Genomic DNA, 16,129 nt, shown 5'->3' with positions numbered 1-16,129 from the left:
CAGTTGTTCAAAGGTTTCTCTCTTTTTGAAATGTAAAAGTTCTCAATCTGCTTCTAATGTTTGTCTTTTTTATTCTTTAACTGTATAGTCACATCTGTAGAACAGTGTATTTTGTGTGTGATGCAATATAAAACATGCATGGTTTAAAGGGTTGTTATAAAGCAAGGTGTAGCTACTACCTCGGTGAAGAAATAGTTGTGTATAGTTTTAAAAACAACTAAACTGAGAATGGCCAATCAAGTGATTCTGTCAGCTGAAGTCAGAAAACAGAACTGTGTTTCTCAGGGTGTACTAGGAAGAATACTGCATTGGGGGTGTGTACGTAGGGAATTGGAGCCCTGGGGACACAGTCGGACAGGATTTCCTAGAGCCTTGGTGGTGTAGGGAGAGTAGGGAATCTTTGAGTGTCTAAATCTGAAAATACTAAATTTGTAGTTTGTTTTGTTCAGGATTAAGAGGGAATGGGATTAAGAGTAATGTAGCTAGAAAGCAGTGCCTATTAAAGCTGAGTCATAATGTAATAAGAATTGAAGCTATTTTGAAACAGAGTAAGTTGATCTGGTTGGAACACTAATCACTACTGTCAAAACACCAAGCTCTTTACATAATCAAAGTCAAATGTGGTTGTGTATCCAGTTGGATAGCCTAGATTTAAATATCATTTTGGCAAACTGTAATGATAAGTACTTAACAATTATTAAATATGTTTAGTATGGTTCTTACTTAAAACTACATGGTTTATATTCAGGGTTCATATGCTTTAGCTTTCTTTTTAGAAGTTTTTGTTTCTTCCCTCCCACAAATAAATGGCTCCCTTTGAACCTCTTAAATTACAGTTGAGCTATAAGGACAAACAGAACTCATATCTAAATTGGGGCAAATTCACTAATAGAAAAATACTAGGGAGCACAGATGAGAAGGTTAATTTACATTCCTGATTTGGTAAGGTTTATAGGAGGATCTGGGGGCTTCCTAAGTGGCACAGTGGTAAAGAATCCGCTTGCCAGTGCAGGAGGTGCAAGAGATGTGGGTTTGATCCCAGAGTTGGGAAGATCCCTTGAAGTAGGAAATGCCAACCTGCTCCAGTATTCTTGTCTGGAAAATCCCATGGACAGAGGAACCTGGGGGGCTATAGTCCGTGGGGTTACAAAGAGCACGTCTTAGGTAAAGGTTTGAGGAGGTGTTTGAGGCGTGATGGTGAGATATACCAGAAAGTGAATTAATAGCAATTTATCACTGCTGCTTCCACATAATCACACCTGTTATTCTCCTTTCTGGAAGAAGGCTTGGAATGGAACTGGAGTAGCCTGCTGTTTAGATTTTTTTCCCCCCTATGGCAAGAATATGGGCGGGGGGATTGGGCCTACTTAGAGGAAATAGAAGAATTGGAAATCATGCTGTTTTAATATGCATCTGTGAGTTAGAACGTCTTACATTTATGTTAACAATTCCAGTTTTTACTTTGTGCATTGCTGTTTTTGTGTCCATGATATAAATCTACTTATGTGCACTGAAGGCAAATTAAAGCTTGGTCATATGTTAGTAATTTCCCCATCATTCAAGTAACTACATTTCTATGTAGACAAAGCTGTCGTTCTTATTTTTATGATTTCTTTTTGATGGGGCACACCATGCCACATGTGGTATCTTAGTTCACTGACCAGGGATCAAACCCACACCCTCTGTAGTGGAATTGTGGAGTCTTTAACCATTGTACTGCCAGAGAAGTCCCCTTCTATGACTTCAGTGATTCATGTCTTGCTTAGTCCAACCAAAAAAAAAAAAAAAAAAAAATTTTTTTTTTTTGTTAAACTAAGTTATTTTGGTAATATTTACATTATATATAAATATTATATAAGTCTTAGATTTATTCCCCTCTCCCCTTATGGATAATTCTATAAATTCCCAAAGAGCTTCCTTTTCTCTAGCATGATCTAGCAATCTGTTTATTCTGGTACATATCCCTCTTTATTTTAGTTATGCTATTGTAAAAATTGTAAAGCTTTCTGATTCATTTTGAGCCTGTGTCCAATATAAAAATCTGACAGCACACAGAGATACTCTGGACCAATCCCAGTTATAGATGCCGTAGAAGCCACTGTCTCCTAATACATTAGGGAAGAAACAGTCCCATGATTGTGGATCACTAATAATATATGTTGAAAATGCATTTGAAAAAATTTGGCTTCTGCCCTTTACCCTTAAAAACAAACCAGGTTAGGACACTGGTCCAGTGGTTAGGACTTCATACTTCCTGTGCTTACCTGTTCTTCATTTATGAGGAAAACTATGAAAGGATTTTCTGCTTAGAGTACAAGTAAGCACAAGATGGATATGAATTTTCATAATTAAAAACTAAATTTGACTAAGCTATCAATCATTCAGATTGATAATACCCTAATATGTAGATTTTTTATTTTAAATGTGACAGAATTGAGGACACAGCAAGAGAATTTTTGACTTTTGCATGCTAGCATATAATAAGATTTGTATAATGAATCATTAACTTCTTATTTAAGTAAATGATGATAGTTTGACTGTTGTAAGTATCAGGTGCATTTGGCCCTGAAATATCACACAGTCTTGTAACTTTGTGTTTAGAGTTTATCCTGGAAATGAGATGGCAAGGGGACACCACATAGTTCAATCAGTATATTTTTCTAACCTTCATCAGATGGCATATGCCAGTGCCTCTCATTTCTCTAAGCCATTGGGATGCAGTTAAGTCAAACCATTAGTTAGCATGGGAAACATTTTCTGTTCCTTAGAGGCCAGCTCTTTGCTCAGATTGCTGTAATAACTACTTAAACTTTCCATCTAGATGGTCAGTGGCCATCTGCTTCTAGTCTTGGTGCTTCTTTCTTTTTCATTTTCTGGGTTTAAGTCTAGTTTTTTTTTTTTTTTTTCCTGACTAAGTCCATTTTTTCCTTGTATTGTTTTAGGGATGTGTTCTTCATGCAGTTAGAAATAGTCTGTTTCACTGTCTCTCAGTCACTTTATCTGAGTTTTATTTAATTTTTGTTTTTTAAGTTTCTATCATAAGCTCGCTCAGTCGTGTCTGACTCTTTGTGACCCCATGGACTGTAGCCCAGCAGGCTCTTCTGTCCATGGGATTTCTCAGGCAAGAGTACCAGATTGGATTACCATTTGCTTCTCTAGGGGATCTTTATGATGCAGGGATCAACCCCAAATCTCCTGTGCCTTCTGCCTTGCAGCCAGATTCTTTACCCCCTGCCATTCACAAACTACTGGAGACTTTGAAATACTTTTGTGAGCGTGTAGGCAAAGTTAACTTTTATTAAAGAAAAGGCTCGTTGCCAATAAACTCTTATTTTTCTCTTTACCTAAAACAAGCTTTCCCAGTCATAAAAATCAGTATTATAGAAAATTTGGAGAAATGTAGGGAGTTTAATTTTTAATATTGGGATGCTTTCTTTCTTTGTGCTCTGTAGCCAATTTAGAAATTTATCTATGTGTATAACAAATAAAAAAATGGAACTATCAATTTGGGTGCTTTTCTTTTCTTGGTAGATTTAAGATGAGTCAAACACTTTATAAGGAAATGCTGTTATATACAAATATGAAACCAAAGTCAGAATTCAGTGCCATAGTGGAAAGAAGCAGTGAATTTATATTTCAGTGACCTTAAAGTCCAAGATCTACCAATGGGTAGCTTTTAACTCTTGGGGGAAAAGTGGATTATTTAATAAAATGCCTTGGAACAACTGGTTTATCATACTGGGGATAGGTGGAGGGGAAAATGATTGATGTGTTTATGTTTACATGAATTATAAAAGGATAGGGATAGTTTCTGAGTGCTGGCTTACCCTGTGCCAAGCGCACCGTGTGCATGAATATGTTCCTCAGACAGACCTGCGGAGTGTAGACAGTGGTATCCTCACTTTACACATGAGGAAGTAAAACGTATCAAGAATATTATTTTAGTCTGGGCTTGAGGGAAGGAGGCTTTTTTCTAAGCAAGACAAACCAAAGAGCTATGAAAAAGATTGACTTTTTAAAAAAACTTGCACTCCTTGAACTTCTTCTTAAATGAGAATTTAAAGAGGTAACACAAATCAAGAACATATTAAAACAAAAATGGCAGTATGACAGCCATAATGCTTATAAAGCTCACCCAAATCAATAAGAAAAAAGCTGAATCACTTAATGTGAAAAAAAAGGCAAAGAATACAAGTAGGTAATGCATGTAGGGAGTTGTCAACAGGAAAAGGATAATATCCAAGGTTGTAGAGAAATATATACCTATAGCGTTTCTGGAAATATAAATTGAACTTTTGATGGATGATATGTATGTTCCTTTGACTCACAATTCGACTTACAGGAGCTTAGATTCTAGGTAGTACTTCCACAGATGTACAGGACAGTACAGAAATGTTTTATGGCAGTATTATAAATGAATGAAGGGGGCAGAAACTGTCTAATGTTCATAGTATACTTGAGTGACTAAGGTATAAAATGATACCTCATTTTCTGTACTATGGGGCATAAATTTTTAATTAAGTTGGTTACATTTGACTAAAAAAAAAACTAAGATACTATTATACATATGATTGATCTGTGTTACTACAAACATGTTTTTTACTGCCAGAAAGAATTCCTGAAAGGGTTCTGAAGCTGAGAGAAGAAAATTCCACAAACCTCTAAATAGTTTTGAGTCCCTTTTAGTATAACCCATTGACTTATTGATGAGCCAGGATGAGGGAAGAAACAATGCATATATACACATCCCATGTATTGATATAAGGGGCAGAGCGGTTTACCTAGTTTTACACAAAACACACAGATAAGGCGATAGGAACTGTTAGAAACCTTAGTTTACTTTGAGTAGTACTTAAGGAAATCAGCATGGAGTGAAGTAGTTAATGGTTCTCACCCTCAGCTGGTGGCAGAGTGAACAGATTACCCCATTCCTCTACCTCCTGGGGCGATCATACCCTACCAGCCCTGCTGAGAATGTTGTAGCCTCTGTGTAATGTGGTTTGAGAGTAAAGGAAAGCTAGGAACTACTGCTATACAGAAAGTATTAGAGGCAAAACTGCCTAGAGACCAACTGGGATGTAAGTTTAAAAATATGACTCTCTGAATAGAGAAAAGGGTACTCTTAGCAAGAGGAATTGAACTAGGATAAGTTTAGACAGTGTTTTAGACATAAAGTAAGTTTAGACATAAAGAAAGCTGAGTGCCGAAGAATTGATGCTTTTGAACTGTGGTGTTGGAGAAGACTTGAATCCGTTGGACTATGAGGAGATCGAGCCATTCAATCCTAAAGGGAGTCAGTCCTGAATATTCATTGGAAGGACTGATGCTGAAGCTGAAGCTGCAATACTTTGGCCACCTGATGCAAAGAACTGACTCACTGGAAAAGACCCTGATGCTGGGAAAGATTGAAGGCAGGAGGAGAAGGGGACGACAGAGGATGAGATGGTTGGATGGCATCACCCGACTTGATGGATGTGAGTTTGAGCAAGCTCTGGCAGTTGGTGATGGACAGGGAAGCCTGGCATGTTGCAGTCCATGGGGTCGCAAAGAGTCAGACACGACTGAGCAACTGAACTGAAGTTTAGACAAAACAGGAAATTTGATGCTTAATTTATAGAAGAGGGCAGGAGTGGTACCAGGTTTAAGGAACTAGAATTCTGTTAGGACCTTTCTCCTTGTTGCTTGCTTTTGTTCATTTTCGCATATCTGCTTTCTCCTTGGGATCTGAGCTGTGGGCCTGCCCCATGGATTGGAATTCCTTTTGTTTAATGCCGATTTGAAAAGTTCTCAGTAAGATCTTATGCTCTTGGCGTGTCAGGTATTCTTCACTCATCTGTATGTCCCAGTAGTATGGTGTACAGAGTAAACTGGTACAGAACAAGCAACGGCAAAACAAGTAGTTGTGTGTGATATTCAGGGGTAGGTAGTATTTCCCAAAAGAAGTACTTAAGGTATGGCTTGTTCTTGAGATTCTGAAGAACACTATATTCATTTTATAGCCTATAGTCTAATGAGCAATTTTAAAGGAGAAAAACAGACACTTGACATTTATTGTACTCTAAGGGGGCGGTCTTGCAGTATTGCTCCTCTGTCCTGCAGCACTGCCATGGGATTTACTGTACTTTACTGATGAGCAAAAGGACACTCAAAAAAGAGTCATGACGTGTTTAAGACGCTAAGGATAGTGAGAGAGTTGGCATTCAAACCCAGGTGTTACTGACATAATACCATGCTCTGTGCCCAACTGTGGCCTGTGTTTTCTCTTGTGAGATGAAATTCACATGCCTCTCCTCTCACCTCTGCATCGTGTCTTTATCAGCTTATTTCTAAAAAATAAATGAGAAGTTTATATAAAACAATAGACTATAGTTGTAGTGTCAGGGCCTAACAATTTATGCCCTGTGGGGAATTCCTGCCATAGTAAATCTTGGCAGGGATATATGAGACAGCTGCTGTATTTAAGCACAAGCAATGCCATATTTAGGGCCTACTGTTGAAGAGCCCTTAGATAATAAGTGTTTGAAGAGGATGTAAGCAAGGTGAAACATTGCAGGTAGCAGAACTTCCCGAAGTGCTATTTTAGGAGGGAGTGTGGTCCGGAATTCTGCCCAGCAAATCCTTTCAGAAGCATATTGCCGAATATTTGCAAGATAGGATGTCTGGGCTCTTCTGCTCATCTGCTCCATATTCCTTATGTGCTTGAGGCACAGTAAAAGAAATTCATCTAGGCTGAAAATGTTTTTGATTAGGAAATCAGCTTGCCTTATCTAGCCCTAGCCTAGGACATGGTGTAAAGAAAAAAATTCTAATTGTAAGAAAACTTTTAAAGTTTACCAGAAATCTGTTAAGTTGATTTAACTGATGCATTTATAAAATCTTTAAAGGAAATATGAGCAAACCTTTGGTTGTTTGCTGATAACATTACTTTTTTCAGTATTGATTACTTAATGGAAGTTTGCAAGACCAGGGATATTTTCCCAGTTAATTCTGGTAACTAGCTTTCTGGCGATATGTGTGTTTTAAAGTAATGTGGCAATTTATTCATCTGATAATGAGGTCAAAATTATTTTGACAAACCATCTCAGTACTTAGGAGTAATTAGGTAGTGTCTGGATAAAAGGTTCTATCTGAGACTTCAACAGTTTGAACGGAAGCCAGTGTAAAAATAGTCACTTTGCAGAAATGCGCCTTACAACCAGCTGTGTGTTAGATAAATAACCTTGACAGAAATGCACATTCCCAGGAGCAGAAGACCACAACCATCAAGACACAAAGGAACGTCATTGCTACGCTATAAATATGTTTGGCTTTGTAACTTAACTTAGTCAACTATTGGTCTTGGCAAAGTGTATTTACGATTAAAGTAGGTTATTTTTTTCTTAATAGCCAAGTATAGAATGACATGTACTTGGGCCTTTGAATGTTGTTATCCTGAGATACCTTGTCTTTTTGATAAAGCCCAGTGAAGGTTTATTTTCACATGGTTGACAGAATATTGTAAACCATTATTTCAGACTACATTGAAACTGTTTAGCGTTTGAAAAAAAACTTTTATGGAGAAAAAAATTTAAGGATATAATAACACCAAAGGAGACTGACTGTACAGTGAACCTGCATGTGCTTACCTAGACTCAGCAGTTACTTGGTCACAACCAGTCTTGTTTTATCTGTCTCTGCCCACTCCCTTGTGATTTTGAAGCACAACCCAAATGCCATCATCATTTGTCTGTAAATGTTTCAGTAACGCTAAAGATTTCTGTACCTCCTAAAAAAGAGGGAGTAAAAAACCATGCGGCATGACCACACTTGGAAAAATTAACACAGTTTAATATTGTTAGATGTAGTAGCCTCTAAATCTGTGCATGCGTCATACAGTTTTAAAAGTCTGAGTTCAGTCCTCTCTCTTGTTGCTTCTTGCAGTATTCTTACTGAGGATTCTAAACCTTGCCTTTTAGAATTTCCCAAAGTATAGATTTTGCTAATTGTATCTTGGGAATATTCTTAAACATATTTCTCTGTGTTTTCTATAAATTGGTAATTGTGTCTAGGGGTTCTGGTTTGTGAGTCAGGTGAGATCACTTCATAAGTGGTGGCTTATTTATCAGGAGGCATGTTAATGTCTGCTTGTCCTTTCTAAAATGCCTAGGTTAAAATAACAAAATGGCAAGGTTTCAGTAAGTTTTCATTTTTTAACTGGACTGTCTCTGTAGGGAGAGATACCTCATTTGATCAAACAGTAGTTACTGTTTGATTTCCTGACAATGCTATTTGTAGAGAAAAGGAAGAATAAATCTTGTGTGTGTGTGTTTTTTTTAAGGGAAAAAAGTGGTTTTCAAAATAACAAAATGGTGTATTAGCATCCTATACTGGGATCAGTCAGTTTGAGTCCTTTTAACATGACCATAGTATTACTTGCTGGCTTCCTTTTCATCTGATATGAAAGTTGAGCCTGGAACACTTCCTGCCCCAGACCTGGAATCACCCATTTTTCTGAAGAGTCCTGCTCCATTTAAGTGTAGCTCATATATGGAGACTATATTCTGGGCACTAGGGACACTCATTGCTGCAAAGTTGGTCATTTTTCTTGACTTTTTTAGTGGACAGAGCTCTGCATTTTTAAAGCTTTATTGTGAGTTCATATGGATACTTCTGATTCAAATTCAGGATTGAAGAGTTTTTACTTTTCATGTGTTTTCCTTTTTCTCTTTTAGTCTTATTCTTGAATAATGATTATATCATAGCAAGCCTGCTCATGCTTTATTTTCCACTGCTTATACCTATCTAAATCATTATTTTCAAGGACATTACTTTGTCCTTGGTTTCATTTTTAATTCACGGTTTGTAGACCATTTTGGCCCTCAGTGATTTCCAGATTCACAGCATGCATACATAACTCTCATTTAGCAATCAGCAATACTTTGGGATTTACTGAGTTTTAGAAATTGAAGTATAATATACACAAAGAAAAATGCATAAATATTATGTACAGCACGCCATTACTAGCATCCCAGAATCTCTTTCTTTCTTCTTTCCATATACCACTCATTCCCCCATTGAAAGAAAAAGAAGAAAAGGTGACTGTTGTCCTGATTTCTAATGTTACTGATTAGTTTTGCCTGCTTTAAAACTTTAAAATTTTGTCTGAGCATTTGTGATATGAGAAAAAGAGAGCTCTTTCTAGCTGTTTCCAACTTTACTCATGTCCAGGTAGCATCCAGAAAAAAAGTATCATTATCTTTTTCACATTTAAAACTTCTCTGTAATATCTTAGGAATCTAAGTAGAAACTCAGGCATATACACTTCTTGGTTTAAATATTTGTCTTAAGCAGGATAGATTTTTGTGTATGTTAGCAATTTCCATTTCCCCTCATTGTATTTTTACCCTTTGCATGTTTCCCCTTTCTTTTGATTAACAGGAAATCTATTTGTATTAGGGATATTAGACTTTTACCTATTGTACTGTAAATATTCTCTCCCAGTCTCTCATTTGTATTTAAACTTAATTGCTCTAGTGAATTTAAAATACCTTGTGTATTGTAGTATGTTCTGACTGTTGAGTTTTGTGTTCTGCTTAGGAAGCCACCTCCAACTAAAAGTCTGTTAAAAAATAAATCTGCATCTTTTTTTTTTCAGCCGACTTTATTATTTATTTGTATTTGTATTCAAATACAGTATGAGGTATCTGTTAGCATTTAAATGTAGTAGCCTGTTTAAACATCTTTCCTTGGCCTTTCCCATTTTAAAAAGGGGATTTTAAAATGGAATTTCACTGGAATTTCATCTACATATGGCTACTACACTTTTCATCACAAACTTCTAGAGAAAATTTCAACCTGCATTTTTTACTTCACCTTCTTTTTGTCAATTGAGTGTTGTCTGCATGGCTTTACAATTACACTGAAAGTACCTATGCCCAGGGCAGCCTTGCCATTCTTTGAATTGAATGCAGTAGACTGAATTTAGGCCTCCTCTTTCCTAAACAGCGTGTATTTATTGTTGGCAACTTTCTCCTTGGAATGCATCTTATTTGGCTTCTTTGATCTAGCTTTTTCCTGGTTTTCTTCCTACTTCTGTCATATTTGTAGCTGTTTCTTTTTTTTTTTTTTCCCACAAACACACCATGGCTTTATTATTTCTATACATTTCCAGAAGCACATTTCCTGGGTCTGCAGCCAGGGCAGACTCCAGAAGCTGTTTCTTTTTAAATCCCCCTGATATTGGTATTTTCTAGAATTCCTTCAGTTAGATTCCACAGTTCACACTTAGACTCATCCTTGGGTGATACCATCAGTATTATGGCGTCAGTTATCAGCAATATTGTGATAACCCCCAGGTCTCTAGCTGAAATTTCTTTTGGAAACAATGTATTTATGTCCCATAGGTATACAAAACCAAACCTATCATTTCTTTCCCTCCCTCTAAATTCAGCACGTCTTTATTATAATTCCCATTTCAGAAAAAGAATAGACTCCTACTCAGTTTCTCTGCATAGAAACCTCTATTTGTCATTTTATTTTTTTTTTTATTTTTTTTTTCTATTTGTCATTTTAAACAATTGAGCTGAAACTCAGATAACATGAAACTCAGATAACATGAAGCCATTTTAAAGTGTACAGTTCAGTGGGATTCACAGTGTCATGCAGCCACTCTTACTCTCTTCAGTTTCAGAACGCTTTCGTCACCCCACAAAACGCCCAGACTCATTCAGTAACTGCACTCAGTGCCCACCCCACCCCCCATTTTGCTTTCTGTCTCTGGATTTGTAGATATGAAAGGAATCATAGGGTATGTGGCCTTATGTGTCTGATTTCTTTCGCTTAGCTTGATGTTCTTGAAGTTCATTGAGAACCAACATGCCACAATCAAAGTTGTAGCTAGTTGTAGCGTGTATCAGCACCTAATTCCTTTTCTTATGGCTTGATTATATTCCATTGTATGTATGTATGTTATATTTTGTTTATTCATTCATTGATGGACATTTGGATTCTACTTTTTGACTATGCTGCAGTATAAAACATTTGAGTATAAATTCCTTTGTGAATAAATGTTTTCATTTTTCTTGGGGATATACCTAGAAGTGTAATTACTGGGTTATGTGGTAACTATGCTTATAAACTTTTTGAGGAGTTATGTATTGTTATTGACTTTTTAAACTCCCTATATCACCAATCTTGTTTGGTTGATTCTGCCTCCTTCGTATCCATGTTTTTCCATCATTATTCCCACTACTATATACTAAAGATACACTTTCCAGGATTACTTTAATAGCCTCCTTTCCTTTTTTGGCTTCTTTGTCATCACATGGCCTTACTCTATCACATACTTTTCACATTCTGAGAGACTGGTTTTTGAAAAAGTAAATTTCATGAGATGACCTCTTTGTTTTAAAAAGAAAGCAAAATAAAACGCAAACAAAAGTTGTTCTCTGGGTAACATCTAAACTCACAAGGCTTATAAAGGCCCTTTGCTGTCCTCCTTCTGACATTCTGTCTAGCTTCAGCTACGTGGTGTGTTGCAGCCCTCTGCCGCCATGCTGATCTCCATATTTCAGATTTTTGTAGTATATATAGGATATATTCTTCTGTCTAAGCCTTGCTGTTACTCCTCCCAAATCCTTCGTCGTATTTCAGATATCTCTTCTCTTCTTAGAAGCCCTTTTGTCTCTTTTTGATTATATTGTGCTCTTCTTTGTGCCCCTCCAAATTCCTGTACTGATGTTGGGCCATTTAATACACACTGTAATCGTCTTTTTACTTCTGTGAGAATCAGGAGTTAATAGTCAAGTGCCAGGGAATGCACTACAGACTAAAAGTAGGATTAATAGGAATTTAGCAGAAGACAAGATTATTTGGTAAGTTATTTAGGGAAGGCCTCGTGGAGGAGGAATATGGTACTTGAATTGGACCTTGAAGGAAGTATTCATGAAAAGTATGATAATGGCTGGCCTCTATAGGTAGATTAAATCTGTTAAATGCCCATGGATCTAGGCTATGAGGAGCCATGCAAGGGGCAGAAACCATGACAAAACCGAGATGGGTGGGGATCTTTCAGCATTACTTGTATTACTTAATGAAACAAGCAGTACAGTCACTCCTGTAGAAGAGAAGAATGCAAAGAACATGTAGAAGACTTTTATAGAACTTGTGTATTGATGAAATATATAACGAGAAGCAATCATATACTTTATAGATAAGGACGTTTTCAAAGGTAGTTTTGACCATATATGCTTATTTAAGAATTTAACCACCTATGTTTATAAAATTCCACTGGACTTCTAATGCAAGATTCAATAACTAGGTGATTTCTGGATAAATTATAAAATCTCTGCAAGACTCTTACAGCTATTGTTGGAGAAAATGGTCTGAGTAATATACTAGTGTTTGTCCAGAGAAAGGTTAGAAATGAGATAACTCAGTGTAGAAATTACCGGTGCAGATTGCGATTGTCGATGCTCTGCTCGCCCCTCAGTTGACAGTAAAACTGGGACTTGCAGATCTTTTCCAGAATGTCTGCAGCATATTGACACTCATGAATGTTTGCATTCATAAATAAAATAACCAGATTGAAATACAGCTTCTTTGCATTTTCAGTATTTAAAGAATGTCTTACAATGGCTGTTTAAAAGTAAAACTGCATTTCTTATATTTTGCAACACGGTACTGATTTAAAACTATTTATAAAAGTCTGCTTTCCAGTTAGGCAAAAATATTAGACTTAGAAATTAAAAAAAAAGAACTTCCCTCAGATTTTGAGAAAAGAAGCCATTCATGTTTAAGTGTAAATAAACTTTCACTTCTGGCTCTCTCTGGGTTTCACTGGCATGCTGAGGTGTTAAATCTTAGTTGTTGAAATAAACACCTCTGATTCCTCAAAAAATTAAATATTTTCTTCTCAGTTAATAACACGCTTTGTTCAGTTTTTTATAGCACGCTGAGTTGTGTTGCACTTGCTTACCATGGGACCAAGCTCCTTGAGGACGATGGCAGGATTTATGTGAGGATTACAGCCCTGTTCGGCTGCCCAGCAGCTTCTCTCAGCTGCTCTCCTGTGCGCTTTGTCCTCTCTCCTCAGTTTGAGCCAACTAGCACCTCTTGTTGGTGATTCATGTATTTATACACAACACATACACACTTAATCGTGATAGTGGTGATGGCTTCACAGCTGTGTACATATATCAGTGTGTAAGAAATTATATAATTTAAATGCCTACAATTTACTGAATGTCAATTATATCTTGTTAGAGCTTTCTTAAAAATCCTAACATGATGCCCACCATCGATGGGTCATTACTTTATTAAGCCCTGTGTCTCCAGGAACTGTTCAGACTCTGCCCTCTTTCTCACCTGCCCCTCTCAGGGGCCCTCATGGCCTGTATCCCCCCACCTCACTAGTTCTTTGCCTTTGTTCTTATCCCCAGCCCCTATCATTCTCTATCCATGCTAGAGCACTGTCTCTGGAAGAGGAAAATCTCATGTTGCTAGTGTTGTCTCTGTGCTCCAGCTATTATTCTTAAGCCATTCCCGAATGCTGGAAACTGTGACCAGCGAAAGGTTCGACATGCACAGGCGGGACAGATGGAGTCTGTCTTCTCTGTGTGCTCAAAGAGTCTGTTGGGCCACACATGGACACCAGCTGTAGACGTGTATCCCCAAGAATGCAGAGCACTTAGTCATGCAGATACATAATTACTAGTATAAATTAAGATTGGTTATATAGTGAGTTCCAGTGAAAAGGTACCAGGCACTCTATTGGTATTTCGGAAAGGCCAAAGACCCTAAAGACCATACCATAAGAATTATCAGAAACACTGGTTTGATTTTCCTCTGAACCAGAATCTCTGAGGGATGAGTCTGCCAACTGCATTTTAATAAGCTCTCTGACCCACTATACCTGTATGCCACCAGAGAGCTCCTTAGAATGGTAGGAACCTTGCTGGAAACCAGGGTAGATGGAAAAGGGAGGTAGAAGTTGATCTTCTGGATAGCTTGCTTTACCCATTGCTTCCTTGTGTTATAGAAATGGAAAGGTTTTGACATCAGGTAGCATTTTGCTAATGGGTCCAGGTGTATTCATTTAATAGTTTAGAATTTTTAATGTTCTGTAATGAATGTTGGGTGAAGATTTTGTACTTAAAATTTTTTATAAAACTATTCTTTTTCCACAGAGCTCAACAAAAATCCAGTGGAAGGCTTTTCAGCAGGTTTAATAGATGACAATGATCTCTACCGATGGGAAGTCCTTATTATTGGTCCTCCAGATACACTTTAGTAAGTATAATGGAACTGACATCCAAGTGGAACTCTTTTAATAATTGAAATATAAACTATTTTGACAAACTGAAGTTTCCCAGTTTACAAGAATGATTGTTACTCACTTTTAATTAATCATTATTAACTGATACAAAGATAGACAACAGAGTGTGGTGTTATCAAAGAGCAAAGAAAAGATGGATTTCTTATATATGTAGTACATTTTTAGATTCAGAGACCACACACAGTCTGATTTTCTGTTCCATGTGTTTGCAGGTCAACTTAAACTTACTAATATTTAATGTTCTGTAAGATGGATCATGACTGTCTGATGTCAATGACTAGTACAAGTTGCATGCTTTTTATAGAAGTTGAGGTGTTGGGAAAAAATGCAGCAACCTTCTCAAAGCCATGCAACTGAGGGATAGCAGGGTCTTTCTTGGGAACTATTCTTGGTCACTCAACCTTGGTCCTTGATGGTACTAAGCAGCAAGAATTTGGATACATAAGACTTCTTTTTTTGACAGTGAAATAGTTTTATTTTAGATGTTCTGAATGGTAACTCCTTTGCCTCCCCTCTGCACCTGCCCAACCTGATGGAAGAGAAAATTCAGAGCTAGTTCTATACCAGAGCAAACTGGTATATGACATACACAGTTGAGCTGTAGTATTGATTGGGAGGTTTTCTAAGGTCTGAAAAAAAATGATTTAGGTTTTGTCACAACTATTGCTGATCAAAATTTTTGCTGATTTATTTCCCAATGGTACATTTGCATTGGTAATTGCTGTAAGCTAAGATAACTCAATCTAGTCACTCTACAGTGATAGTTTGGTAGATAACAGTAGTCAATGAAAGCTATCCTCGAGGTCTTCCCCCACAACCTTAATATTATTTCTTACCAAGTTTTGCACACAAAATCATACTTGTGCCTGGCTTCTGAGCCTGAGGAGGTTCTGTTCTGGGTTTCTAAATCAAAACCCATTGCATGAAGGTTTATTCAAGGGAGACACAGCAACATTCCAGTGACAGAATCTTGTTAATCTTAAAGTTGGTGTGTGATAACAAGAGAAGTTCTTCTAAACTAATGTCTGAGTAGAAAATGAGTGAGGCATCCAGGTTTGACCTCCCATCTCTAAGGACCTCACATAATTTTTGTACTTTTTTCATGAGATGGTGGCAAGCATCTCTAAATGTTACTAGCTGGTCCATATACATATTGTGTCCCTTCAGCTTCAGGAAAGAAAGACACTTTAATACTCATTGTACTAATTAACAGGCCATCCTTCCTACCAATGAAAACCTGTTTCTGGCCTTTCATATACATTTTAAAAGTGCTGACTGTCTATCTGAGGCGTGGATAACAGAAACCTTTGTGGCAGCTCCTCTGGAGTTGCTGACAGGCTGCCACTTCCTCACTGTCCCTTACTGATGAGAGCACTGACTGCACCCAGGCTACAGTTTAACCTCAGTGCCAAATATACTTTGAACATCCTGTGAACAATGAAGCCTTAATGCCATTGACAGACCTTATAATTATCATCCAAATTTACCTGGATATGATTCCTTTTTATGAATGACCTTTTCTAAAACTCACATGCTGGAAGTTATGAAATTCTTTATAAAGCCTGCAGGAAGTGGGTTTAAGATTTATTGAGTGTTGGCCAACCCTTTTAGCAACTTCCCATTTAGAATTGTTTCAAAAATAAAGCATTGTAGGCATTTACACTACTCATTCATTTTGTTTCCTAATGTTTTTGAGCACTCTTATGTTAGATGCTACGAACATGGCTTAAATCAGTTAATAGGTGCTGCTCCAAAGCGGTTACAATTTAGTTGGCAAAGCTGCTCATTGCGTAGTTATTTAATACACTTGGGAAC

General features: G+C 37.1%; 1 protein-coding gene across 1 annotated transcript in view; it reads left to right on the top strand.

Annotated features, from left to right (window-relative positions):
- Nucleotides 1-16,129, top strand: part of UBE2G1 (ubiquitin conjugating enzyme E2 G1) — an 88,572-nt gene that overhangs the window by 47,369 nt on the left and 25,074 nt on the right. Inside the window, exon 2 of the mRNA XM_069603180.1 lies at nucleotides 14,166-14,268. Coding sequence (XP_069459281.1) covers nucleotides 14,166-14,268 — 103 coding nt within the window. The remainder of the gene's footprint in view (nucleotides 1-14,165; nucleotides 14,269-16,129) is intronic.

The sequence above is a fragment of the Ovis canadensis genome, chromosome 11 (assembly GCF_042477335.2).
Source record: "Ovis canadensis isolate MfBH-ARS-UI-01 breed Bighorn chromosome 11, ARS-UI_OviCan_v2, whole genome shotgun sequence".
NCBI lineage: Eukaryota > Metazoa > Chordata > Mammalia > Artiodactyla > Bovidae > Ovis > Ovis canadensis.
The sequence above is the reverse complement of the archived record's forward strand: the minus strand, read 5'-3'. Positions and strand labels throughout refer to the sequence as shown.